At 37.8% G+C, this 27,792-nt stretch overlaps 1 protein-coding gene across 2 annotated transcripts; it reads right to left on the bottom strand.

Annotated features, from left to right (window-relative positions):
* Positions 1 to 114: 114 nt before the first annotated feature.
* On the bottom strand, positions 115 to 26,365 carry LOC114309441 (calmodulin-binding protein 60 A). 2 transcript variants are annotated; one of them, XM_082866552.1, is made up of 8 exons: positions 25,864 to 26,342; positions 25,036 to 25,114; positions 11,386 to 11,513; positions 4,075 to 4,127; positions 3,502 to 3,992; positions 2,658 to 2,818; positions 1,721 to 1,927; positions 115 to 1,095 (listed from the first exon to the last, which is right to left on the bottom strand). In XM_082866552.1, exons 4-8 carry the CDS (start codon positions 4,080 to 4,082, stop codon positions 454 to 456), a joined length of 1,509 nt encoding a protein of 502 aa, XP_082722678.1. In that variant the 5' UTR covers positions 4,083 to 4,127; positions 11,386 to 11,513; positions 25,036 to 25,114; positions 25,864 to 26,342; the 3' UTR covers positions 115 to 453. The 2 variants fall into 2 exon arrangements, with proteins under 2 accessions (XP_082722678.1, XP_028110970.1); XM_028255169.2 differs by lacking the exon at positions 11,386 to 11,513 and having other exon boundaries at positions 25,864 to 26,365.
* Positions 26,366 to 27,792: the final 1,427 nt, after the last annotated feature.

Raw genomic sequence — 27,792 nt, forward strand, 5'->3', positions numbered from 1 at the left:
CCAGAGTTAGTGATTGGATTATTTAGAGAGAAAATTCAAAATAAAGAGGCAAAATTGTTGCAACTAAAAGTACAGAGACTAAATCGACACAAAAAATAACCTATAAAAGCTACATGAATCAAGCATCCCACATCGATTACTTGTATTAAGAATCCCATGACTACTACAATTTGTTCAAGGTATCTGAGACTACTTGTATTAAACAAATGCTTCTACTCAAAAATAAAGATATGCTATGAAAACTACTGATCTTTATGCAACTCAGTTTACAGCGTCAATTTCAAGTTCAACATTCACAACTGTGAAAAGCATCTACACTACATTTATGCACTACTCGCTGCATATACATCAACCAAAAACTTCTTGTCCTATTCTAACAACTGCACACAATATTCTATTCAGTCGGGCAGCAGTAACTAATGATACATTTGCATTTTCTGACAGTAAAATATTTTACTTTCTGGGTTGCCAATCAACGGTATCTCTGCTTTTCTGTCTGTGGGTTTTTTTGGCCACGATCCTCTTTATTGATGAGAACCACTTCAGCACACTGATTAAGACTGTCCATCTCTTCTGAGCAAAAATTGAAGAGCTAGACAATATAACAGCATTAACAGAAGTGCGTAATTCAGTTTTTGATTCCAAACTGGATTTCAGAGATTGAACGGAACAATCAGGATCGAAATACTGCAGATGATCATCATCATAGAAGGTTTGAGTAATGGACTCAGTTTCACAGAGCAGAGAGTTCACAACTTGACTGGAGAAATTTGGAGGCTGTTCAAATCTAACATCCCTGTTGTCAATATTATGCAAAAACCCAAAATCATCCAAGCTATTCACACCTCCAACGGAGCAAATGGAAGAAGGCATGATATCCGGAGAACACACACTTGATTGTGGATAATCGAATCTAACAATCTTTGGAGAAGTCAAAATCTTACACCCATCAGAAGTCTCCACCATGGCTGAGTTTGAGTACAGCTCGTTATTGAACAAGCGCGACGAGCCATCCATGAGAGAGGCCTCATCATTGAAAGAGACTACATCTCTCCACTGTTCAAATGCAGCTATTACCAAGTCATGGGCTTCAGCCTGAATAAAGAGAGAAAAGAAGACGACTATAAAGGAATTAGAATGATCCTGATAATCTACGTACGGAGAAGGACATGTGACACGAAAAAAGCACAATACGGACACACAAATACGAAAATTTTCAAAAAATGTACACGACACATGAGAAACACATACAAAATAAATAATTTATATATTTATTTTACATTATATATAAGGATAAACAATTACAGTATGTCATCTATGTCCTGATGTCATATCATATTTAACAAAATGCAATGTAAAAAGGAGAATAGGAATAAATTGATATTATCTTTCTTTTATAATTGGAAAAAATGCAATGTAATCCTAATCTCTTCTAAATGCTAAAGAAGAGAAAATGTATAAATTTTTATTATTTTTCTTTTATAATTGGATTCCAAGTGATTTAATTAAAACTTGTAATGTGTTTCATGTGTGTCCAAGCGAAGTGTGTGAAGTGTGACCAAGTCGAATAAAATTTAAACTACAATAAGACATGTTTGGACAAGTGTCAAGAAGTGTTTGAGAGTGGCAGGTCGTGTTGCGTCCGTGCCTAACACAACACGCTACCTTCATAAAAGTAATAAATAAAAAAAGATATCAATCCCAAGTGATTAAATAATGCCTTCTCAGTTTCAGAGAGCTTATCGATAGGAGAATATTGGCATTCCGAAAGTAGTCCCATCACTTGTCCCACGACATTGAAAACCACACCAGATTTCCGCTGAGATCCAGGAGGACAGTAAAAGTAAAACCTAGGATCAATTGAGCATGTCCGAGCATGGTCTACAGTAGCTTCCCACATTTTAGCAGACATACCCGCGCCAAGGATCTGTAGAAACGCAAAGAAACAAATGTTGTTAGCAACTCACACTTCATGGGAGAGTGAAACGGTTTATCTTTTCATGGAGATGAACATCCTTATTTACAGGTCATACAAAACTTCATGTACCTGCATAAACACAGCCTCAAATTTCACTAAAACTGTGGTTCCTTGTAAAGCACTGATTTCAATTTTAAACTAGTCTTGATAAAGAACAAAGACAATAACAATCTCTTGTCCAGCATGTACATAAGGTTTCCAATACAGCAACCTCAAAAAACTTAAATATGTAAGCTCAAATTTTCCAAGCAACAAATTGAACTATCAAGCTTTCAATGTCATTAATATTTTCCAAAGGTCTTAATAGGACTAGCACCTGGGTAATAACTTTTTGTTATGGCCTTTTTTCAATTTATGTAAATGAAGTGGATGTAAGAATACAAGAGGTCTGAAATAAAGAAACTACAAATATATATATATATATATATCATCCTTTTTTCCTTTCAATATTTCCTTTAATTTCTTTTTTCTAGTATCAATTAGAATGCTGGTTCTTACTATTCTAATGTTATTTGATATGAATATACCACACCAATTGATGAGATTCCACTGATACAGAGCCAATTCCAATAGACTTATTGGAGGGTCCCATTGACATGCATAAAGTAGGAGTTGAACCTACAAATTCACTAAAATATATTGCAACAGAAAAATACAGGGAAGGGACAGTATGTATTACATTTCTAAGCCTGGCAGGGTTTACAAAGAACAGTCTCAGAAAATCCTGCACAGAGTGGACATTTTCGCTACTCAAACGCTTGTGGAAAGCTCCATCTTTACCAATTTTTTTGAGCCGCCATACTTCATCAGGCAGAGATGGGGGATGGTGCTTCTTGTACACTGCAAACAGAAACAGCTGAAGTTAAGTCCATTTTAATCAAGGTATTCCTGAGAAGTAGCTATATTACTTTAGACATACTTAACAACGCATCATTTTTATCTTTTTACCCTTTTAAGTTTTCAAGGCCTCCACATGCATGGAAGACGGTAGGACAAGAACAACATGCCAACAAAAATCAATTCCAGAAAAATGACAAAATAGTAGAACAAAGAATAGTAAAATCAAGATGCAAAAAGGGTATATTAGGAAGAAAGGCAAAAGCAAGGATCAACTAATTGTACTGTATTCAAAATGAAAAATTACATGAACTGAAGAGCCTAAGCATAAAATTTATATCCATTGAGTTCCACAATTTAAACACTATCCCAAGCTCATCCTTTCTATTGTTTGCACATGCTGTGAACCATCTATCTTTGGTATCACATTCTACTGTGGGTCACTAAAAGCAATCGGGAAATACAAGTGTTTAAAAGAAAAAAGAATGAAAACTAATCCCACTGAATCTACCGTCGCCTAACCTTTCCCCCAGTGGTCACATAGATCTTTGCAATTAGGTTTTCCATTCATGGAGCAATTCAGGCAATGCATTAATAAGATCATTGTTCCAACTACTATTGAAAGCACAAAAATATGTAATTTGGTAACAATTATACAAGAAAAATAAGAAAATAGAAGTTCTTACATTCTCCACGGTGATCCTTGATAATAAAGGATTCAGTCTTTGCTTCTCTTACTCTGATTCCATCAAAATTATCCACAACTCTTGCCCCCAGACTAAATTTACGGCTCCTAGTCCAGCTTGAATTATCTGTAAAAGAAATCTCACCCACAAAACCAATGCCATCTTTAAGACTTAACATTGTTTCCCCAGTAAGAAGGCGTTTCTTCCCTTCCCTTTCTCTAACAATGTTATTCTGAAACTCTTCAAGTGTCCAATTGCCTCCTTCATCACCATCGAAATCTCCCTCAAGAACTACTATTTCCACCTTTGCTGAGGCCTCAGGCCCAAAGTCGACAAATTGTCCTGTAAGAGCATCAACTAAAGCCACTGTTAAGGTCTTACAGTCTTCTCCTTCAATACGAGTTCCAGTGAATAGAGGAAGAGAGATTTTGGGAACAAACTGTAACTGTAAGCTTCTCGATTCAGAGAAGTGGATCTCTTTCCCACCATTCCTAAACAAAAATAGCAACCATCAAGCAGACATGATCAAACTCAACTATGCTATGACGCATATTGTAGGGTCTAACAACTTACCACTTCATACTGGTCGAATACTTTCTTAGGGCCAATTCAACTTCTTCTTGTACCTGTCAACCCATGTTAACATAAATGAGTTACAAATAGCAGGTCTGCAATCAATTTAAGCTGCAATAAGAAACCACTATAGAATCAAGGAGAATACTATATCAAATTAGTACCTACTGCTGTATATTGCGGATAAAAAACTTAAGACAAGATCTATAAAAGAAGCTATCACACGGCATTCACTATGCTCTTGGATATCATTACACCACACAAATCAAGTCACCTAATACGGTAGCATCTGTACAATTTAACTAGTGCACTGAAAGAACTATGTAGAACCCAAAAAAACAGTTGTTTCTTCACAGAATGAACCAATTAGGCAGGTAACATGCAGTCATATCCAACATAGTTACATAGTAGAGTTAAAGCTTAAACAATGACAATGAGTAAGGAATTATCAGATCAGTAAATTTCTACAAAAGCAAAGAATTCAAATGTCCTGCTCAACATAGAATTATAAATCTATCGAAGTAGTCATTACACATCATTATTAAATGATGTCCATTGCAAATTCCTATTTCCGTTCACAGAAGTTTACAACAAAACTTATAAACACCAAAAGAGAGCATCAAAGGTATTAAATATAAGACCAGGCAGCATTTTCCATTAAAATATTTCGCTGTATCTAGTTATTAAATAGAAAACAAAGTACTAAAGAAGAAGAAAAAGAAGAAGAGGATGGTGATGGAAATGATATTGTCCAATGACTCCAACCATACTTGTCAAATTTTATGAGATATGATTCTTTTAATGCTCTTTTCTCACAACTTAGTTTGTGTGACACCTGTAGTTGTATGAACAATGCAACAGATTCAGACCTGGAGCAATTGTCAAAAAAGAAAAAACAGCACAAACCTTCACAATTCAGTAGTTAACTGGCCTAACAAACTGTTGAACTCTGATAACATGTACATAGAAAGTGTTAGAATAGTCGAGTGTTATTTAATTCTATAATGAGGGTTATTATTGTCATATTGTACCACTTGAGTTTAATATAAGTAAGTGCTGAGGTGAAGGGTTAGCTTAAGCACCCAAAACCTAATTTCTACATTTTCTCTTTTCTTTTCTCTCTTCTTAATCCTAACCCTAGTTTCTACATATCTTTATATTCAACTTGGTATCAGAGCACCGATTTTACTCACATAAGTGTTCAATAGAGCCTGGAGATCAGCACTAGGTTACTACGAAGTGCTAATGTCATCTTCTGTACGATGACATCAACGTGACGTCACTATCTGTACGGACGTCGTGCTCCGGCAAACTTGTGGGCCTACTCGGTTTTGCCTTCTGAGAATTATGGTGATTTTTGCGGAATTTTTTGAAGTTGTTTGATGTGCCTTTTTGATTTTTGAACGTTTTTCGGATTTATGGCACCTATTTCTGCAATCTGCGATTTCATCCCTTGTTTGGTGGTTTTGCTTGTTAGGCTCTACCCTATGGGAGCCGACTGCACCTTCTGAGGCCTTCTTTGGAGTTTGTTTTGTGTTTTTGTGCACCAGCAGTGATCTTTAATCTTCTAGAGGTTCGTCTCCTTCCTTTTTTTCTGTTCTGCTGTCTCTCTTCTGTTCCTGTTCTGCTGCCTCTCTTCTGTTATTATTCTGCTGCCTGGTTATTGTTGGTAGAAGTGTTGCCTTGTTCCATTTTGGTTGTTCGGTGGTGGTTTCAGCCAAACAGAGAGTTAGTGGTTACCTAGTTCTGTCTTTTGCTATTGATTGTGTTCAACAGTTTGCATCTCATAGCTGAAAGTAAAACCCCATTGATTAAGGACGATGTGTCTCACCCTCCATTAGTTAAAGATGATGATTTGCCCAAATCTATTGCTACCAAGAAATTGAATGGTTTGAATTACATGGCTTGGGCACATGCTGTGAAGGTGTTTTTGCGTGGAAAGAAAAAATTACGCTTCCTTACGGAGCTTCCTCCTTCAATTAAAGATACAAATTATGATGATTGGTCTAGTTCAGATTCTTGTGTTATGGGTGTGAGAATATGCCTATATTCAGGCCTTGTTTGGTTTGTTTTTCAGAAAAAATTTTGAGAAAAATTCTTTACAAACAAATTTTCAAGAGTAATCAAACCAAACAAATTTTTTCAAGAAAAATCTCAAAATTTTGTTTGGTTACCTACTTTCCAAAATCACTTTCTCTTTCATACACATCAAATCAATCACTTTTTTTAAAACTCTCCCCAAAATAATTTTTCAAAGTCATTTCTGAAAAAAGGCAAACCAAACAAGTTTTCGTGCTTTTTATCTCAAAAACTACTTTACAAACACAATCCAAACACACCCTCAGTATTCTCTTTTTTTTTTTTAGGATTAGGACTTAGTGATCTATATCTATTAGAATTCTATATCAGTGATGTATTCGTTTAGGATTAGGAATTAGTGTTCTATATAAGTGATGTATTCTCTATTCAATTGATTCAATATAATATACAATTTCATTCAGAAAACTTACAGGGTATCAGAGCCGTGTCTGAAACCCTAGTTCTGATTGTTCGAAGCTCCCTCTAGTTCGAAGTTCTCCTTTCAATTTGAAGGTCCCCTCTGGTTCGAAGTTTTCTCCCTCTAGTTCAAAATCATCTCTGCTTTGATTTCTAGATTGGATCGAATTCGAGTCATGAGTTCACCCTTTGCTTCGTCTTGCTTGTGCGACTCATCTGAGTTCAAATCGCGGCCTATCAACTCGCAACCTACGTGATTCACCTCACGACTTCGCATCATAGCCATTTGGTTCGACTCACCTTGTTTCCTCTGACTCACAAACCCACTTGGTTCGCGACTTGTTTCCTCTGTTGCCGACTTGGTTCTAGACGTGCGACGCTTGCTTGATCTCTCTCACTCTGATTTATCTTCATTTGACTCTGCTTGTGAGGTCTTGGTGGCCCCTGATATTTGGTTCTATTTTGGGATTAGTACACTTGAGCCCCCTAATTTTTTGTTTATTACACTTTACCTAATCAGTTCTCTATTTTTGGTTCATTATGATGCTAGGTGATCAGACTCAGGCTATTAGTTCTCCATCTAACTTCTTGGATTCTGCTAGACCCAGGACGAGATGTTTGGCTTCTGATCAGTGTGCCTTCTACCATCAGAGGGGCCATTGGAAGTATCACTGTCCCAAGAAGGGATGTCTATCTAGCTCATCTTCTCAACAGTCTCGGACCCAGTTTTGCTGTTCTTCTCCGAGTAATTTTCAGGCTCCTGCCAGTTCTACTACATCCGCTCCAACTCTTAATTTTGACTTGGCTTCCTTGAGTGCTCAGATTAGTTAGCTTCGACATACACTGTCTACCTCCCAGCCATCCTCGTCTGCCTCCATTGTTTCCTCTCTTCATTCAGGTTTGCTTGGGTCTTCTTCAGGTATCTCTTCGTCTGACTGAATTTTTGACTCTGGTGGCTCTTATCATATGACTCCCCATCTCTTCTTACTTCAAAATTGTATTCCCCCTCCTTTTCCTATTACTGTTAATGCTGCTAATGGGTCTGCTATGTACGTTCGATCTGTTAGGTCAGTTTTACCATCTGCTATGTCTGTTGTCTCTATTCCATCTATCTTTTATGTTTCTCAGTTATTTGTCAATTTATTATCTATCGTCAGCTTGATACCTCTGGTTTTGATATTATCTTTTCTTCTTCTGTCTGTTCTATGCAAGATCGAATGTCCAAGCAGTAGATTAGGACTGGCCGTTGAGTGAGACCTCTATGTGGTGGAGAGGTTGCATTGCATCTGCCTATGACAACCTCTCCAACTGCCATTTCTTCTTTTTAGTTAGATTCTTTATTTAGTCCTTTCTACTTATGGAATTCTAGATTAGAGCATTTGTTTACTGACCGCTTACGGTCTTTAACTCAGTCAGGTATATTGGGTAAAGTTTCTCCTAGTAAACTTACTGAATGTCGGGGGGTGTAAACTTGCCAAAATGACAACCTTACATTTTCGTAAAAGTACTTCTATATTTGATACACCATTTTCTTTAGTTCATACTGATGTTTGGGGCCCTTCTCCTGTTCTTACCAAAAAGAGTCCTGCATACTATACTATGTGTCATTTGTTGATGACTGCACCTATTACACTTGGATTTATCTTATGACTCATAAGTCCGATTTTTATTAGATATACCGTACCTCTCAGTCTATGATTACTGCTCAGTTTGGGTCTACAATTAAAGTGTTACTGTTTGACTTAGGTGAGAAATATTTTAAAAATGAATTCTGTGAGTATTTAGCCAATTTGAGTACCATTCACCAAACTTCCTGTACAGATACTGTAATTTTAAAGAAGAGAAAGAGTTAGGAATGAGTTAGACTTCATTCCCTTTTATATTGATAATTGAGTCAATTACATGCATAGTTTGAGTAATCAAAAAAGGAATGAATAAGAATACAACCAACTATTTCCTATTCTAATAATTTTCTATTCTAACACTCCCCCTCAGGCTGGTGCGAAGATATCTATCATGCCCAGCCTGTTGAGAATGCCATGAAAAGATTTGCTCCCTAGTCTCTAGGTGAGAACATCAGCTAGTTCGGCCCCGGTCTTCACAAATGGAATACATATAGTGCCACTAGTGAGTTTTTCCTTGATAAAGTGCCTATCAATCTCCACGTGCTTAGTTCTATCATGTTGAACTGGATTATGAGCTATGTTGATTATGGCCTTATTGTCACAAAATAGTCGCAAGGAGTCAGTCTGATAGATTCTCAAGTCTCCCAACAATAGTTTAATCCATAGTAACTCACATACATCCTGAGCCATAGCCTTGAATTCTGCCTCAGCACTAGATCTAGCCACTACATTCTGTTTCTTACTTCGCCATGTGACTAGGTTGCCACCCACAAATGTGCAGTTTCCAAAAGTTGATTGTTTGTCAGTGACTGAGCCAGTCCAATCTGCATCAGTAAATGCCTCCACACTAAGATGGCCATGTTTTGAGAAATAGAGACCCTTTCCAAGAGAAGACTTCAGGTATCTCAGGATTCTCATAACAGCCTCCAAGTAGGAAGTTCTAGGAGCATGCATAAACTGGCTCACTATGCTTACGGCAAGGGTAATGTCTAGATGTGAGTGGGATAAGTATATGAGCTTGCCCACTAGTCTTTGGTATCTCCCCCTGTCCACTGGACCTCCCTCTTGATCTTCACTTAGTTTCTGGCCCGGTTCTAGAGGTGTATCACATGGTCTACCTCCAAGCATTCCAGTTTCCTTTAGCAAGTCAAGTACATACTTCCTCTGGCATATGAACATGCCATCCTTGGACCTAGCTACTTCAATGCCCAAAAAATACTTCAAATAGCCTAAGTCTTTGATTTCAAACTCTTTGTCCAAGTATTCTTTCAAACGAGGAATCTCCTCAACATTATCTCCTGTCAGAACAATATCATCAACATAGACAATAAGAGCTGTGGTCTTACCATGTGAGGAGTATTTCACAAATAAAGTGTGATCAGCTTGACTTTGCTTGAACCCATATGTCAGCATAGCTTGAGTAAACCTTTCAAACCAAGCCCTAGGAGACTGCTTTAGCCCATAAAGGGACTTTCGGAGCCTGCATACTTTACCGTTGGACTTAGTATCGTCAAAACCACGAGAAATATCCATATAGACTTTTTCTGCTAGATCTCCATGAAAAAAGGCATTCTTCACATCAAATTGATGAAGGGGCCAATCCAAATTTGCAGCAAGAGAGAGTAAAATTCCCACAGAATTCATCTTAGCAACTGGTGCAAATGTCTCTTCGTAATCAACCCCATAAGTCTAAGTGAAGCCCTTAGCAACCAGTCTTGCTTTGTATCGTTCTATGAAACCATCTACTTTATGTTTTACTGTGTACACCCACTTACACCCAACTGGATTTTTGCCGCTAGGTAACTCCACTAACTCCCAAGTGCCACTCTTGCTGAGAGTTCTCATCTCTTCCATCATGGCATGTTTCCATTCAGGAATAGAAAGAGCATCCTGAAAATTGGTAGGTAGACTCACAGAAGACACTTTAAACAGAAAAATTTTATATGAGGAAGATAGATGAGAATAAGAAACATGATTACTAATAGGATGCTGAGTACAAGACCTAACGCCCTTCCTATTAGCAATGGGAACATCAAGATCTGAAAATGCAAGAATAGAAGCACTAGAATCAGAATTACTTGGACTCTTAGCAGAGGTGGGTGACTCAGGACACTCATCCGGAGAAGAAGTTGGCAGTAGAGGAAGAGAAGTAGTCTCTTTCATCGAGGTGACTTGTTGTATGTCCTTGTCCCTGATATAAACTTTGTCTACTTCCTTTTCTTCAACAACTGCTGGCTCATCATCCACTATCTGTTTAACAGGAATAAGAATCTCTTCACACCAAGGCTCCCCCTGAAGGGATGGCTGTGATACCGGGGGGGTCGGAAAATAGGGTTGAGACTCAAAGAAAGTAACATCCATGGAGATAAACCATTTGCGAGTGGGAGGATGATAACACCTATAACCTTTTTTGGTGGCAGAATAACTCAGAAAAACACACTTAAGAGATCGGGGATCCAATTTACCACGAGTGGGTGAATGATTATGAACAAAGCAATCACAGCCAAAAGTCTTAGGAGGAATGGAGAACCCTGAAGGAGTAGACCCGAACAAAACTTGAAGAGGTGTTTGTTTTTGAAGAACTCGGGTAGGAAGACGATTAATCAAATAAGCAGCAGTGAGAACCACGTCCCCTCAATAGGATCGAGGAACCCGCATCTCAAATGATAGACAACGAGTGATATTAAGGAGATGGCAATTTTTTCGTTCGGCAATACCATTTTGTTGAGGGGTATTAGTGCATGAAATCTGGTGAATAATGCCACGAGTGGCGAAACAAGTGGTAAGACCAGAGTCCATATATTCCCCTCCATTATCAGAACGTAGAATTTTGGCAACCGCTCCAAACTGAGTACAAACCATTTTATGGAAGTTTTAAAATACAAAAAAAAAAAACCTCCCTTTTATCTTTCATCAAATAGACCCCAAGTGGCCCGGGAATAATCATCGATGAAGGTAACAAATCATTTTTTACCGGTCAAAGACACAAAACAAAATGGACCCCATACATCAGAATGAATTAAAGAAAATAGAACTAAACTTTTATTAAGAGAAGGAGCAAAAGAGGCCCTGTGTTGTTTTCCAAGTTGACAAGATTCACATTGAAAATCTGACACATTATTTTTCTCAAAAAATAGAAAGAAATAAATGCTTAAGTAATAAAAAAGAGAGATGTCTTAAGCGACGGTACCACAGCCAAATGTCTTCCTTGGTGGATGGTAATTGAAGAGATAAGTGAGCCAGCTTGTTGGTCTGATCCAAAATGTAGAGACCATGTTCCTCTCTACCACTGCCAATCCTCTTCCTCGTAATGAGGTCCTGAAAAAGGTGACTTAGAGATAAAAGATTAACATCAAAATTTAGAACATGGAGGACAGAGGATAAAGGGAGGGAAGAGGTAGCATGAATTAAACCTTTCCCAGACACCGAAGACATAATACCATCAACAATACGCACTTTTTCCTGACCTGATGAGGGGTTATACTCTAAAAATAAATTAGAGAAGCCAGACATAGAGTCAGAAGCACCAGAATCAATAATCCATGGTACAGTCATATGAGAGAGCAATGCACACGGGGAGGAAGCCAAGTTACCTGAATGGGCAAAAGAAGAAGAGGGTGCACCTGTAGCAAAAGTGGAGGCTCGATGGCCCAACAAATGGCGAATAGCAATCTCAAAATCTGAGGCAGATAACCCCGAAACATCAGCAGCAGGGGAGACAACTGGAAAGGAAGATGGTGGCTCAATAGTGTCTGAACGATGTGCCCGAGCATTGGCCCCTCGGCCTCTAGACTGACTAGGCCTACCCCTTCGAGTACCAGTACGGTCTCCTCGGCCACCAGAAAGAGTCCCATATAGCTTCCAACAAGTCTCTTATGTGTGGCGAAGTCGACGACAGTAGTCATAAAAAAGATTATCTTTCTCAGAGGAAGAACAAGAACCACGAGTCACATGGTCTCCATCGCGAGGGGGTGCAGAAACCAAGGTCGAGCGATCAAGAATAGTAAAAGGAAGCATCACAGAGCGGCGACTCTCCTCATTCTGCACAAAAGCAAAAGCTTCTTGGAGAGAAGGAAGCACATCCATGCTAAGTACTCTGTTTTGAACTGGATCATACTCCACATTAAGGCCTTCCAAGAACTTGAAGACCCTCTCTTGCGCTACAAATGTTCGGTAACTGGCAGAATCAGTGGGACAGACAGGCTTATAATCCTGAAGGTGATCAAGTCGCTTTCACCCATTGCTAAGGAAGGTAAAATATTGAAGGATCGCCATCTCACTTTGTACTGACCTTTCGATGGAGCGATGTAACTTGAAAGCCTGTGAGAAGTTCCCCTTCCGAGAGTAAGTGGTATTCACGGCCTCCCAAATATCCTGTGCAGTATCCATAAAGAGATAGCCCTCTCCAATCTCCGGGACCATAGAATATATCAACCAACCCATAATAAGGGAGTTGGTGATCTCCCACTGATCATAACTCGGGTCTGTGGTGAGGGGTGCCTGGATTCTACCATCAACATACCCTATCTTCCCTCTACTCTTCAAGAAAATGGTCAAACTCTGCGACCACGCTAGATAGTTTAGTGAAATCTGCCATGAATATGCTACTAAGTAACCCTCAAACCCAGTGTCAATCACAAACTCGAAAGATGGTGAAGGAATAGCCAACACATTACAACTTTATAAGAAAAGAGAGAGAGAGACGACGCTGAGAGTTGACGATTGCGAGAGAGAGTCAACAGTCGAGAGAAAGTCGACGGCTGCCTAGGAGATGTCGACAGAAGCCAGAGAGGCTGTCGGCAGGCCCTAAGGTGCCTTACGATGGCCTGGGTGAGGCCCTAGAGTGCTGACAGACCCCCTAGGAGACAGACGATGGCCTGGATGGACTGTGGGATGACAGACGATGGTCTAGATGAGAGGCTACTGTGGCCGACTGGGCTCCTGGAGAAGATAAAGCCACCAGTAGACAAGAATAAGGTATAGGCTAGGGTTTAGGCTCTGATACCATGTAATTTTAGAGAAGAGAAATAGTTAGGGAACGAGTTAAACTTCATTCCCTTTTATATTGATAATTCAGTCAATTACATGCATAGTCTGAGTAATCAACAAAGGAATGAATAAGAATACAACCAACTATTTCCTATTCTAATATTTCCTATTCTAACAATTTTCTATTCTAACAGATACACCTGCCCAAAATGGTCAAGCTAAGCGTAAACACCATCATCTCCTTAAGACAGCTAGGTCTCTTCTCTCTGCCTCAGTTACGGCTCCATTCTGGGGAGAGACAATTCTTACTGCTGCTTTTCTTCTCAACCGCTTAGAACCTCAGTCTTACAAGGAGGCCTGTCGGGATCCTCATCGAGTTCAAGCTATGGAGGCTAAGTTGTCTGTTTTACAGAAAACTAGTACTTGGAAGTTAGTTCCTTTGCCTGCTAGTAAGAATTTGGTTGGTTGCATATGGGTTAACAAAGTCAAGACTCATTCTAATGTTTCTCTTGAGCGCTACCAAGCTCGTCTAGTTGCCAAAAGGTTCTCCCAGGAGTATAGTATTGATTATGAAGAGACATTTGCTCTTGTTGCCAAGATGACTACTGTCCTTACTTTGATCTCTATCGTTGCTATTTGTTCTTGGCCTCTTTGTCAGATGGATGTTAAGAATGCTTTTCTTAATGGTCATCTCACTGAGAAGGTTTACATGTGTCCTCTCCCTGGTCTTCACCATTCCTCTGGCTAGGTTTGTCATCTTTGGCGTGCTCTGTATGGTCTGAAGCAGTCTACTTGTGCTTGGTATGATTGCTTTCAGACTGCCAATACCGAGCTTGGGTTTCATCCTTCTGCTTCTGACTCTGCTTTGTTTGTGAGACATACCTTGGCTAATTTTGTTGCTCTCTTATTATATGTGGATGATATAATCATCACTAGCTCTGACTTTTTTGCTATCTCTAAGATCAAGCAGCATCTCTTCTACACCTTTGAAATGAAGGATCTGGAACCATTGCGGTATTTTCTTGGTATTGAGGTGGCTTCTTCTCCCAAGGGTTACTTTCTGTCCCAGGCTAAGTATGCCAACGAGGTTATCCATCGTATCAGACTTACTGACACTAAGCTTTTTGATACCCCCATTGAGCTTAATGTGAAGCTCAACACTATTGATGGTGTTCCTCTGGACGATCCTACGTTATATTGGGAGCTTATGGGTTGCTTAGTCTATCTAATAGTTACTCGCCCTAATCTTGTCTATACTGTTCATGTGGTTAGTCAGTTCGTTTCTGCTCCTCGTTCTACACATTGGGTTACTTTGCTTCGGATCCTTCATTATCTTCGCAGTACTATCTTTTAGGGCTTGTTATTCTCCTCCTTCTTCCTTAGATTTGGTGGCCTATGCTGATACTGATTAAGCTGGTGATGTTAATGATCGTAAATCTACTTCTGGTTTCTGTATGTTTCTTGGCGGTTCCCTGATTTCTTGGAAAAGCAAGAAACAAATTGTTGTTGCACATTCTACTGCCGAAGCTGAATATCGTCCTATGACTCATACTACTACTGAAATTGTCTAGTTTCGTGATCTCTTATCTGACTTGGGCGTCCCTCAGTCTTCTCCGACCTCTCTCTATTGTGACAACTGAAGTGCCATTCAAATTACTCATAACACTGTCTTCCGTGAACGGACAAAACACATTGAGTTTGATTGTCACTTCGTCCGTCAACATCTACAGTTTGACTTTATCTCGCTTTATTTTATCTCTTCGACTCTACAACTTGCTGACTTCTTCACCAAGACTCACATCACTGCTCGGTTTCTATTTTTTCTTAACAAACTCTCAGTGTTTTCTGCTAAAATACCTTGAGTTTGAGCAGGGGTGTGAGAATATGCCTATATTCAGTGTTCTCCTTTTTCCTTTTAGGATTAGGACTTAGTGTTCTATATCTATTAGATGTTCTATATCCATTAGAATTCTATATTAGTGATGTATCCGTTTAAGATTAGGAATTAGTGTTCTATATAAGTGATGTATTCTTTGTTCAATTGATTCAATATTATATAGAGTTTCATTCAGAAAACTTACAATGGGATGGCAATGGCATAGCTTGGAACCGAATGTTGCCACCACAGTTGAGTTTTGTGAAACCTCTAAGGGGATTTAGGACTCTCTTGATGAGTCTTTTTCCCAAGAGAGTAATGTTTCTCGTGTGTATGAGTTGTATGAGACCATCTTTGCTACTAAGCAGTCCGGTTGTCCACTATCTGAGTATTGTAGTGGTTTTAAAAATTTATGGGATCAATTATTGCAACATCGCCCCTTTACTACAGATTTGACTCAACAGAAGCGAAATTGGGAAGAGTTTATGATTGCCTCATTACTTACTGGTTCTAGATTCAAATTTGCGTGGATTCAAGGATTAAATTTTGGCAAGTAAGAATTTACCTTCAGCAGCTAATGCATATTCCCGCTTATTACGGTCTTCATTGGGCTAGATTTTTGTTATCCCTAGCTCCACTCCTCTACCTAGCTCCTCCTCTACTATGATTTCTAGCAATAGTAACATTCACAGTGGGTCTCGTGGCACCTATGGCTCTCGTGGCTCACATCATAGTTCTCGTGGTTATAGTGCTCGTGGAGGTGGCTCTTCTTGTGGTGGTGGGAACTGTAGTGGTCATAGTTCCGTTTCTCGTGGTGATCGAAAATGTGTTCATTGTGGTTCCATTGGTCATACTAAACCTTAGTGTTGGCAGAAGTATGGTAAGCCTGACGATGGGCATCAGGTCATCGATGTAGCTCTTTCTTCCTAAACATCTTCCTCTGGTCATGTTGCTCCTTCGTCTGATTCTCATGAGGCACTCACTACTTAAATTACAGAGCTTACTTCACTCCTTCGTTTTACTCTTCCTCCATCATCCACCGCTACTTGGCTGGTTCAGGTAATATTGCATGTATGACTCAGTCTAGCCAACCTTGGCTCCTAGATTCTGGCGCTAGTTCACACATCTCTAGGAATTCATCTATTTTCCATGATTTACATCCTGTTACCCATAATATTGTTCTTGTTGATGGGTCATCCCGACCAGTTCGTGGTATGGATACACTTCACCCTACCACCACTTTATCCTCAAGTCTCTATGTCCCTAAATTTCCCTTTAATTTACTGTCAGTTAGTCAATTAACCAAAGCTCTCCACTGTTCCATAACATTTTCTCTCACTTCTGGTGTTTTACAAGACCTCTAGACCAAGAGAATGATTGGCTCGGGGCATGAGCAACAGGGCTTATATTATCTGGATAATACCCACTCCTGTATTCCTACTTCATCCGTTTTGAGTGCTGGCATCTCTCCCCTGCAGTGGCATTTTCGTTTGGGACATCCGTCTTTGGCCAAGCTTAAACTTCTTGTTCCTAGTTTGAGTCCTGTGTCTACACTAGAGTGTGAAGCTTGTCAACTTGGAAAGCATCACTGTAGTTCTTTTCCTAGTCGTAGTGTTAGCCGTGAGTTGAGTCTTTCGACATAGTCCACACGGACATATGAAGTCCTCATACTTTCATACTTTATGGGTTTTTTTTTATTTTGTTATTTTTGTGGATGATTTCTCTCGAATGACTAGGTTGTTTTTATTACGTCAGCGCTCTGAGTTACCCCTTATATTTTCTAAGTTTTATAATGAAATTCATACTCAGTTTGGTAAACGTGTTAATGTGATCAAATAATGTTTTAGAGTATACACAGTCTATTGTTGATTCCTTTTGTGTTGATCGTGGTATTATTCAGCAAACTACATGTACTCACACTACTCAACAAAATGGGGTTGTTGAACGGAAACACCGACATATGTTGGATGTTGCTCATACCTTGTTATTTAACATGCAGGTGCCCAAACACTTCTGGGGTGATGATGTGCTCACCGCTTGCTCTCTCATTAATCATATGCCCTCAGTTGTGTTGCATAATCAGTCACCATTTTCCCTATTATATCCTACCCATTCCTTGTTCCCTCTCTCTCCATATGTCTTTGGTTGTGTAGCCTTTGCTCATGTCCTTGATCCCGGTCAGGATAAATTGTCTCCTCGTGCTCGTAAGTGTGTTTTCTTAGGGTATTCTCGTACACAGAAAAGGTATCGTTGTTACCATCCTAAGTCTTGTCGTTACTTGGTCAGTGCTGATGTCACTTTTTTTTTTTTTGAGTCCACTCCTTTCTTCTCTTCACATGGTCACCAAATGTCTCCTGATCTTATCTCTTGTCGTGAGGGGGAGCCTTCTTTTTCTACTTCTACCCCCACTCCAACTCTTCCGGTGCCAGATATGTCCTCTTCTCCTTCCCCTTCACCAACATCTTCTCATGTTATTGTTCCACCTCCTTCCTCCCCATTATAGGTCTACCAGAGATCCCAAACTCAACGTGTTGTTGCTTATAGCCTGGCTGGTTCATCTTCTTTATCAAAGGTTCCTATCCTATCATCTCCTCCAGACTCTCTTGATTTGCCTATTGCTTTGCGTTGAGGTAAACGTACTTGCACTAACATCCTATTTCCCAACTTGTTTCTTACGCTTGTGTTTCTCCTATTTTTCTTTCCTTTGCTTGTAGTTTCTCTTCTCTTTCTATTCCAACCTCTTATCGGCAAGCCTTGTCTAGCTCTGGATGGAACCATGCTATAGATGAGAAAATGACTGCTCTTCATCAGCATTCTTCCTTGGGCTGGGATTATATACATGGCTATTGATGTTAAATCATAACCAACAGCTCCATCAGTTGCTCGAGTTGGTCGACAGTTTCATCCCCATGCTGTACAGTACCAATCTCTTCTCCAACAGATTGAAGATCGATTCACCTTTGACTCCGGAATCACATTTGCGGAAATGGCAGAAATCCAAGAACAACTTTCCCATGAAGAAGATGACGCCATTGAGCAAGCCAGAACAGCTTTGCAGCAACTCCTCAAAATCCAGCAACTCAAATTGGAGGCCATTGCCAGAGCTGCCACTAACGACAATCAGTACGGAGATAAGCTACCCGAAGTTCATCAACAGACATGTGAACTGAAGGAGATCGATAATGAGTTATTCGATGTCGTCATGCTGATGAGGTTATTCCGTTACTGATAAGCTCAAAGTCTTAATCCCCATTATTGATCAACAGTGTCTGTCAATAATGCTGATCAATAATGCTTGAAGAATAAGGAAGAACGTGGTGGGTTCCCGTGTTTGTCTCAGTGTCTGTCAAATAATATTCCACTTCAATCACTACTCAGTTGCCCACTGAGAAAAGCTGTTGGAATATTAGTTTGTCGTATGTAAGATATTTTCAAGATAATGGTTTTCAGTCCTGTAATGATAAGATTCTTGATAAGGTTTGCGATAGTGCGACGATGAGGCCCAATGAGCACTCGGCACGTATCCCCTAACTTTATTAAGCTTATCCCTTATGAGTCTATAAATAGAGTCGAAGTTGAGGAACTCAAACATCAAGAGAAGTTAGAACAACTACACTTGTATACTTGAGATAGAGTGAGTAAGCTTTCAGTCAGTCTTCCGCTTGTAATTCCAGCTTGTAATCTTAGCTTAATCAGGTCTGTAAAATTTCTATAGTTCTTATTTTACTTATCCTGTTTAGTTGAGATTTTGTTTATACGATCCCCCCTTTTTGGTATCAGAGCTAGTTTTTGTTTATGGCTAACTAATCTTCATTCAGGATAGCAAAGGCCTCTGATGGTATGATATTTTATCCAAATTGATATATTTAATTTCCAAAGTTTGTATCTAATGAATTATTGAGAAAGGTAATCTTATGCATATCAAGGCAAAAGTGTTAATTTATTGTCAGGGCAAAGGAAGGAATTAATGCTAAAACTTTATCTATAACCATCTTAAGGTTTAATAATTTGTCTTGTGGTATTTGAAGAACAAAAGACGTAAGAAGGCAACAGGCAGGAGGCCGCAGTAAGCCCTTCAAAAAGGTGAGTTCCATAATACCTAAGGAAATTATTAAAGACCTTGGAAGCACGGGGAAAGAAAAGGCTTTGGAGTATAGACCAAAAGATTCTGACTCTGACTCTACACTCAGTATAATTGCTATGATGGAAGAGGAAGCGGAGACGGAGTACCCACAGATAAAGAAGTTGGAAGCGTTGATTGCAAAACGACAACAACCTCATTATCTATTATCATCATCATCAGCAGTTACCTCTCATTACAATCCTCCACAGGATACAGTAATGGGGCCCCCAGGCTATCCACCGGCAACGGGACGAGGTCCATCTATAAATATCCCGGAAAGACCCTCATATTCGGCAGGACGATCAAATTTCAGGCGAGGAGCTAAAGATGAAATGTGGAATTTGCCATCTGCCATGCATCATACAGGAGCCATGTTTGTCATTCCACAGGCTCTTGAAAAATTTGATGATGCCTTTATGAGATGGGAGTCAATTACGCGATCTTATGTTGCTTCTCAAGGATTCACTGATGTTCGGGATAAACTCCTGTTTATGGAAAATCTCCTTGGAGAAACAGAGAAGCTAATATGGACGCAATGGCGAATGAGATACACTGATGAATATGCTAATCTTATTGCCATAGGCGATGGGAATGAAGGTACACAGAATATCATTTCTCAAATGAGAACTGTGTTTACCTTGGAGGATCCTTATCAAGGTTCAACCCTAATGCAAGAAGAAGCTTATCGTGACCCTGAAAGACTGTCATGTAGAGATGTGAAGGATATCATTAAGTTCCTGAATGATTATCTACATCTTGCTACAAAGTCAGGAAGATTGTTCATAGGAGAAGAGTTATCTTCTAAGCTATGGTCAAAAATGCCTGGTGACCTTGGAGAACGGATCAAGAAAGGATTTGCCGAACGACATGGAGAAAGATGGACTTATGTTTCAAAGGAACTGAAGACTATATTGCAGTCTACATTGATGATATTTTGGTCTTCTCTCCTGATGAAAAATCACATGCAAAGCATATCCAGTCCATGCTTGAAATCTGTAAGAAGAATGGGCTAATCCTGAGCCCAACAAAAATGAAGATCGCAGCTGTTCAGATGGATTTCTTGGGCTCAACAATTGGGCAAGGGGAAATAAAGTTGCAACCCCACATCGTCAGGGATACCCAGATTTTCAAACAAAGCCGCCCTCTTGACATTTTTCTTCTCCTTTGTGCAATCTCTTGCATAATGTCCTTCTTCTCCACATAAATAGCATTTACAATGTTTGGATTTTTGCAAATACTTTCTCTTGTCAATTCGGACATGAGAATTATGTGGCTTCCCTTTATAGGTGGTAGCTTTTCGAATTCCGTACTTCTTCTCTGGTTCCTTGTAGTACCCAGGGATAGGAATTTCCCTGCAGAAGTCCAAATTTCTGAGTGACTTCTGGAATGCCACATTCTTGCACTCAGCTTCGAGGTACTTGTAAGCATAAAGAATTCGAGGAACGACGCCAATTGTGTTTGCTCCATGTCGTTCGGCAAATCCTTTCTTGATCCGTTCTCCAAGGTCACCAGGCATTTTTGACCATAGCTTAGAAGATAACTCTTCTCCTATGAACAATCTTCCTGACTTTGTAGCTAATCCTCGTGTGATCAACAGATTGGCTTCACCTCCTTGCCAATTTTCATATCCTCGAGTTTGAATGACAATTTGTACGTGATTATAGAAGTCTCCAATATAGACTCATAAGGGATAAGCTTAATAAAGTTAGGGGATACGTGCCGAGTGCTCATTGGGCCTCATCGTCGCACTATCGCAAACCTTATCAAGAATCTTATCATTACAGCACTGAAAACCATTATCTTGAAAATATCTTACATACGACAAACTAATATTCCAACAGCTTTTCTCAGTGGGCAACTGAGTAGTGATTGAAGTGGAATATTATTTGACAGACACTGGGACAAACACGGGAACCCACCACGTTCTTCCTTATTCTTCAAGCATTATTGATCAGCATTATTGACAGACACTGTTGATCAATAATGGGGATTAAGACTTTGAGCTTATCAGTAACGGAATAACCTCATCAGCATGACGACATCGAATAACTCATTATCGATCTCCTTCAGTTCACATGTCTGTTGATGAACTTCGGGTAGCTTATCTCCGTACTGATTGTCGTTAGTGGCAGCTCTGGCAATGGCCTCCAATTTGAGTTGCTGGATTTTGAGGAGTTGCTGCAGAGCTGTTCTGGCTTGCTCAATGGCGTCATCTTCTTCATGGGAAAGTTGTTCTTGAATTTCTGCCATTTCCGTTAGATTTATACCGTTAAGTATCTTCCTGATGGCTCTGTTGAACGCCTTAAGGCTCGCTTGGTTGCCAAGCGATACACCCAAACCTATGGTGTTGACTATCTTGAGACTTTTCTCCTGTGGCTCGTCTCAATTCCATTCGGATACTTCTCTCTGTTGTTGTCAATTGTTCTTGGCCTTTATATCAACTTGACATCAAAAATGTCTTTCTCCATGCGATTTGCAAGAGGAGGTCTATATGGATCAACCCCCTGGTTATGTTGTGCCTGGTAATGAGCACCTTGTTTATCGCCTACGAAAGGCTTTGTATGGACGGAAGCAATCTCCACGTGCTTGGTTTAACCACTTCAGCATTGTTATGCTTGCCTATAGGTCTAAGCGTTCCACTTCTGATCATTTTATTTTTGTTCACCATCCTCGCTTTCATGTTCGTATTTTGCGTTACCCGAGGAGTGCCCCTGGACGAGGCCTCCTATATCGTCCTTTTACTTCTTTGCATGTCACTGGCTTTAGTGATGCTAATTGGGCTGGTAGTCGTACTGATCACCATTCCACTTCTAGGTATTGTACCTTTGTTGGTGATAACCTGATTACTTGGCGAAGTAAAAAACAACATGTTGTTGCTCGCTCCAGTGCAGAGGTTGAATATCATGCTATGGCCCATACTGAATCTGAGATGCTCTGGGTTCATCTCTTCTACAGGATTTTGAACTTCTTGTTCCAACTCCTATGTCCATGTGTTGTGACAATCAAGCGGCTATTTTTATTTCCAAAAATCCGATGTTTCATGAGCGCACCAAGCACATTGAGGTTGATTGTCACTTCATTCGGAATTTGTTATTATGGAAACAGCTTGTGACTCCCTATGTTCAGTCTGATGATCAACGGGGTGATATTCTTACTAAAACATTAGCTCCTCCTGCATTTCAACGCCTGTCATCCAAGCTGGACATGTTCGATCTCTATGCTCCAACTTGAGGGGGAGTGTTAGAATAGTCGTGTGTTATTTAATTCTATAATGAGGGTTATTATTGTCAAATGGGCGAATTACACTAACAGTTCCTATAGTTTGGGATTCATATCAGTTTGGTCCCTGACTTTTTTATTGTAACACATTTTATCCTAAATTTTGAATCTTATTCCAAATAAAGACAATTGAAGATACTATTGCTTAATTTTAAGGGCAAAATCGTCAATTTGATAAAATATAAACTAATTTGACAAAAATAAATATCAAAAAAATATTTTTTAATTTTTAAAAATTATTTCAACCAATCAGAGATAAAATCATGTAAAATTGATAAATTTTTTACACATTTATCTATTTATTTATTTTACAAAATTAATTTTTATTATGCGTTTGGATGATGACCATATAATGGGTGGTTGTTAGGATTATAATGTGTAATCGATATATTTAATATATGAAATGTTTTCAATTTTAGATTTTTGATTTAATAGATTGGTTTAATAATGATATTAAAGTTGTCGCCATATTTGACTTTTGAAAAAATAGAAACTAATTTAATGAAAATAAAAACTACCCATTATATGATCATCATCCAAACACATAGTAAAAATTAATTTGATATAAATAAATAAATAAATAAATAAATAAATATATAAATGTCTAAAAGATTTAACAATTTTACATAATTTAATCTTTAGTGGGTAGAAATAATTTTTAAACATTCAAAAATATTTTTTTGACATTTATTTTTATCAAGTTAGTTTACATTTTATCAAATTGATGATTTTTTCTTTGAAATTAAGCAATAGTATATTCAATTGTCCTTATTTGAAACAAGATTCAAAATTCTGAGTCAAATGTGTCACAATTGAAAAGTTGGGAACCAAAATGACTCAAGCCCCAAACTATAGGGACCGTTAGTGTAATTTGCCCTTGTCATATTGTACCACTTGAATTTAATATAAATAAGTGCTGAGGTGAAGGGTTAGCTTAAGCACCCAAAACCTAATTTCCACATATTCTCTTTTCTTCTTTTCTCTCTTCTTAATCCTAACCCTAGTTTCTACAAATCTTTACATTCAACTGAAAGTAATACTAAGATAGAAATCTTCCCATTCCATTCTTGAAAAATCCCACTTACAGATTTCCTTCCCTTTCTTTTCATTGCACATTCAAATATCATTCTTCGACACATTCAAGTTCAGTGTGAAGAAGTGTGAATATTCACTTTTCACTTTTTTTTTTTTTTTTGATAGGCAACAAAAAGTAATTATATTTTACATTAAAGTAAAGAAGAAATACACAAAGAGGACAAGTAGTCCTCTACAATGTGCACCTCCATCTCGCAAACTAAATCATAAAAAACACCTATACATCACAAAAGATTGGAGGGGTGGAAGAAAGCTTTGCTATCGAGGGGGTAGAAATACCTCAATGCAATATGTGATAAGTAGTATCCCCCCATTTACTGTTTGTCATTGCTCAAGACACTCATTAGGATTGCAAAGAAATTGAAAAATTGATGAGAGAGTTTCTATTGGGCAGGAAAGGATGAAGGCAAGAAGGATCACTTAGTGAAAAGGGAGATAGTTTATCTTCCCAAGGAGAAAGGAGGTTTAGCCATTGGCAACATTGTGGCTAGAAACATTTCCCTTCTTGGAAAATGGTTATAGAGATTTCCCACTGAGAGTAATTCACTATGACATGTAATGTGAGAACCCATATTTGGAGACAAAAGATCCTTGGAATTTGTCTTAGATTCCAAGTTTTCATAGTTCCTTCCAAGCATCTATAATTCTAGTGTCATCTCATTAACTTCAAATTTACAGATACTTTTTTGTTAGCTTTTGAATAAATTTTTATTATAGATGAATTTTCCATAAGGGTCATTTATTGCTTCCCTATGATTTCTACCGAGTATTGAAGCACGATTAGCATTTGTGGCTTAATCTGATAACTGTTCAGTTTTTAGTTCATGTATTTGGAGTAGTGTGTTTATTGGGTTTTATCAATTTCATAAGCAACAATTGAAGACCATAGAATTATCACTGGAATGAAACTGTGCGTGAGGTTTTGTAACGGGAAAGAATGACAGAGATCCTTTTTTTTTTTTTTTTTTTTTTGTGAAAATGGCATTTGTGTATGTATAACTCCTCTCTCACCTCCGTATGTATACCAGTAAGTACATATAATATATGTAATTAAAGTTGTTGATAAATTAGAAATTATTTTAAAAGGTTAGAAATTAGATTATAAAATTAAGGCCATTTGCGTTAATATATAATTTAAGCGATTAATAAGCGATTAAACAACCCCTAAGCTAAAAAAATAGTGTAAACAAAAAAAGAAAAAGAGACAATAGCTGAGGGTTATTAAGGTTATTTTTTAACTATCATGAATGGAGTTAACATTACATTGCAGTCAAAATAGCATAAAAGGTACGCACTACGTGGTTATTTTTAAAAGACAGAGATAAAGTGCTACTGGATCATAAATGGGGAAGTAAAGTATAATTTTCCCTAAACATTTTTAGCTCAATTCTTGAATAAGAACAACACTGACAAAAAAAACACATTGGATTTCATAATTGTAACGAAAAAACCGAAACAATTTGAGGATTTGCACTTACAACTTTACGAATCAAGGGTTCCAGAACTGGCTCCATGTAACGCTGGACTTTGCGCAAGTTCATCACCTCCAGTACCACGCTAAAAATGTATCAAACAAAGGGTTAGAAATCAAAGAAATAAAATTCGTCATAAAATACTTATGCTCCATTTGGTTCACTAGAATGAAATTGAATGGTCATTCCTTGAAATTTCCTATGGAATGATCCTTCCTTTACAATGGTGAGTAATGATTCCATTTGCAAGGTAATTTTCATTTTTTTTCAGTCAACTAAAAATAGAAATGAACGTTTTGATGGAATGATCATTCCATTTCTACTCAATTCAAGTGAACCAAACACTATCTTATAGTGACTAATTGTCAAAGCAAACTCATTCATTTTCTCAATAGTAAGAAGACTACATGGTGACACTCGTCCACAGCCACTTCATCTGTACTATAGAAATCGCACATTCTTACAAGGTAAAAAAATAATAATAATAATGTTAAGCAATAGTCTAGCATTACCAACATAACAAGTTTTCAAACACACAATTCTCCAACCAAAACCCACAAATTCTTTAACGCCAACCTATTCAAAACCTCTTAAAATCAACAGTACGCCCACTTCTTGCAATGATTTCCTAAACCCCAAATTGGACTAATTTTATTCTATTTTTATTCATTCCTTCTTCCCCCATAGAATTCAGAGAGCCCATTAGACCATTTTCACAAACACACTCAATTCCAATCCAAAAGTAATCAAACGAAATAAAATCAAACAGTTTCAGAATACAAATCGCATCCAATCCAATTTGTTTCAGAGAGAGAGAGAGAGAGAGAGAGAGACCTTCTGAAAGAAGGATGTTTGCGACGCTTTTCATCGGACCCATTGCCCTCCGAACGACCCTTGGAGTCCTCTTGCTGCCGCTTCTGCGACATTACCGATGCTCGCAGAAAACAACAACCACCACTAATAAGCTGCTATGGCTATGGCGGTGGGGGCAACCATGAAGAAGTTGTTGTTGAACAAGAAGAGAGACCAACATGCGGTCTCCGATGCAGATAACAACATAGAATCAATATATATACACACAGATAGAGAGACAGAGAGGCAAAATCTACATATATTGACAAATTGTAATCAATGAGTAAGCTCCAAAATCGAAAATAAAAACAAAAAACAGAGTCTTGTTCCTATAAGCATGAATCAGGATGAGGAGAGATGCTTCACCGTCGGTGAGGGTTTTAGAGAGAGAGAGATAAGCATTAGAGAAGAGAAAGAGAGATAGAAAGGAAGATGGTTGAGCTTCTATGTGTGCGAGAAACGAAATGATTCGATCAGTTTGTGTGTGTGTGAAGAGAGAAACCGAGGATGGGTGTGTGTGGGGCCCAGAGAAAGCGCGTTAATGAAATAGAATAAGGGGGGCCCACGCGCAATTCTGGTCTGTTCGTTCCGAAAGCCTCTACTCCAGCCTGCCCAACCGTTTGGTCATTGTGGGCCCTCTCCACTTCTTCCTTTCTTTAAACGGACTGGATCCTGTTTCAACTCTTCAGATCAGTTATGTTTGTTTTCGGTACATCTCCGTAATTTAAACTATGCACGGTAAAAAATAATATATTATTTAATAAAAATATAATAATTATATTTAATTTTTTATATTTTGTAAAATAAAAATTAAATAGAATTAGTTAGTTGAAATTTTTTTAATTGTTTAAAATTAAAAAAATTAGTATGAGATATTGATCATAAGATTTCTCACTAAAAAATTTATTTTACTTATATAAATAAGAGTATAAGATTTCTTTTATATAAGTGAAACAATTTATTTTTTCCTTTTTTTCTTGATGTAGGATTATAAAATAAAATTAAATAAAACCTAATCAATAGAGATTTTCTTAATTATTTAAAAGTTAACAATTGTTTAGGTAGGAAGTTTATTTTGAATCAAACAATTTTAGCTGTTTAATCTTTAATTAGGTCAATCTTTAATTTATTTCGAATCAAACAAATTTAACCAATTTATTTTGATAAAGCTATCAAACAAATTTAACCAATATATTTTGATAAAGCTGTTAAAATCTCAGTTAAACTAGCAAATCAATTACACTGAATCACTTTTTCATTTTTTTTCTCAATTTAAGATTGTAAAATAAAAGGTAAATGGAAGCTAACCAATGAAATTTTTTTTCATTGTTTAAAATTTAAAAAATTCAATAATTTTAAAATAGGGGTTTTGAACTTTTAGAAGCTTCTCCTTTAAAACCCTCTTTATAAGATTCATTTTATATAAGTGAAACAACTCACTTTTTTTTCTTTTCTCGATGTGGGATTATAACACTTTATATAAGTAAAACAATTCATTTTTTCTTTCATTTCTCAATGTGGGATTGTAATTATTTTAAAGCTAAATATTATGAGAGTTTCAAAATCTCATACAATATTATTTTTAAAATCAAAACGTCTATGTGGGATAGTAAAATAAAAGTTAAATGGAAGCTAACCAATAGGAATTTTCTTAATTGTTTAAAATTAAGAAAATAAAAAAAAATAAGTATGAGATATTGATCATAAAGTTTCTCACTAAAAATCTCATTTTGCTTATATAAACGGGAGCATACGATTCACTTTATGTAAGTGAAATAATTCACTTTTGCTTTCTTTTTCCAATGTAGATTGTAAAATAAAAGATAAATGCAAGTTAGCTAAAGGGAATTTTCTTAATTGTTTAAAATTAAGAAAATTCAACAATTTTTAAATAAAGATTTTGAGCTCCTA

The sequence above is a fragment of the Camellia sinensis genome, chromosome 4 (assembly GCF_055761805.1).
Source record: "Camellia sinensis isolate YWXY chromosome 4, ASM5576180v1, whole genome shotgun sequence".
Lineage (NCBI taxonomy): Eukaryota > Viridiplantae > Streptophyta > Magnoliopsida > Ericales > Theaceae > Camellia > Camellia sinensis.

Coding starts and splice junctions, on each gene's coding strand:
- LOC114309441 (XM_028255169.2), bottom strand. CDS start 25,955: ATGTCGCAGAAGCGGCAGCAAGAGGACTCCAAGGGTCGTTCGGAGGGC. Junction 2,819..3,501: donor CAAGGATCACCGTGGAGAAT/GTAAGAACTTCT, acceptor TTCTGTTTGCAG/TGTACAAGAAGCACCATCCC. Junction 1,096..1,720: donor AGCTCTCTGAAACTGAGAAG/GCATTATTTAAT, acceptor CTCTTTATTCAG/GCTGAAGCCCATGACTTGGT.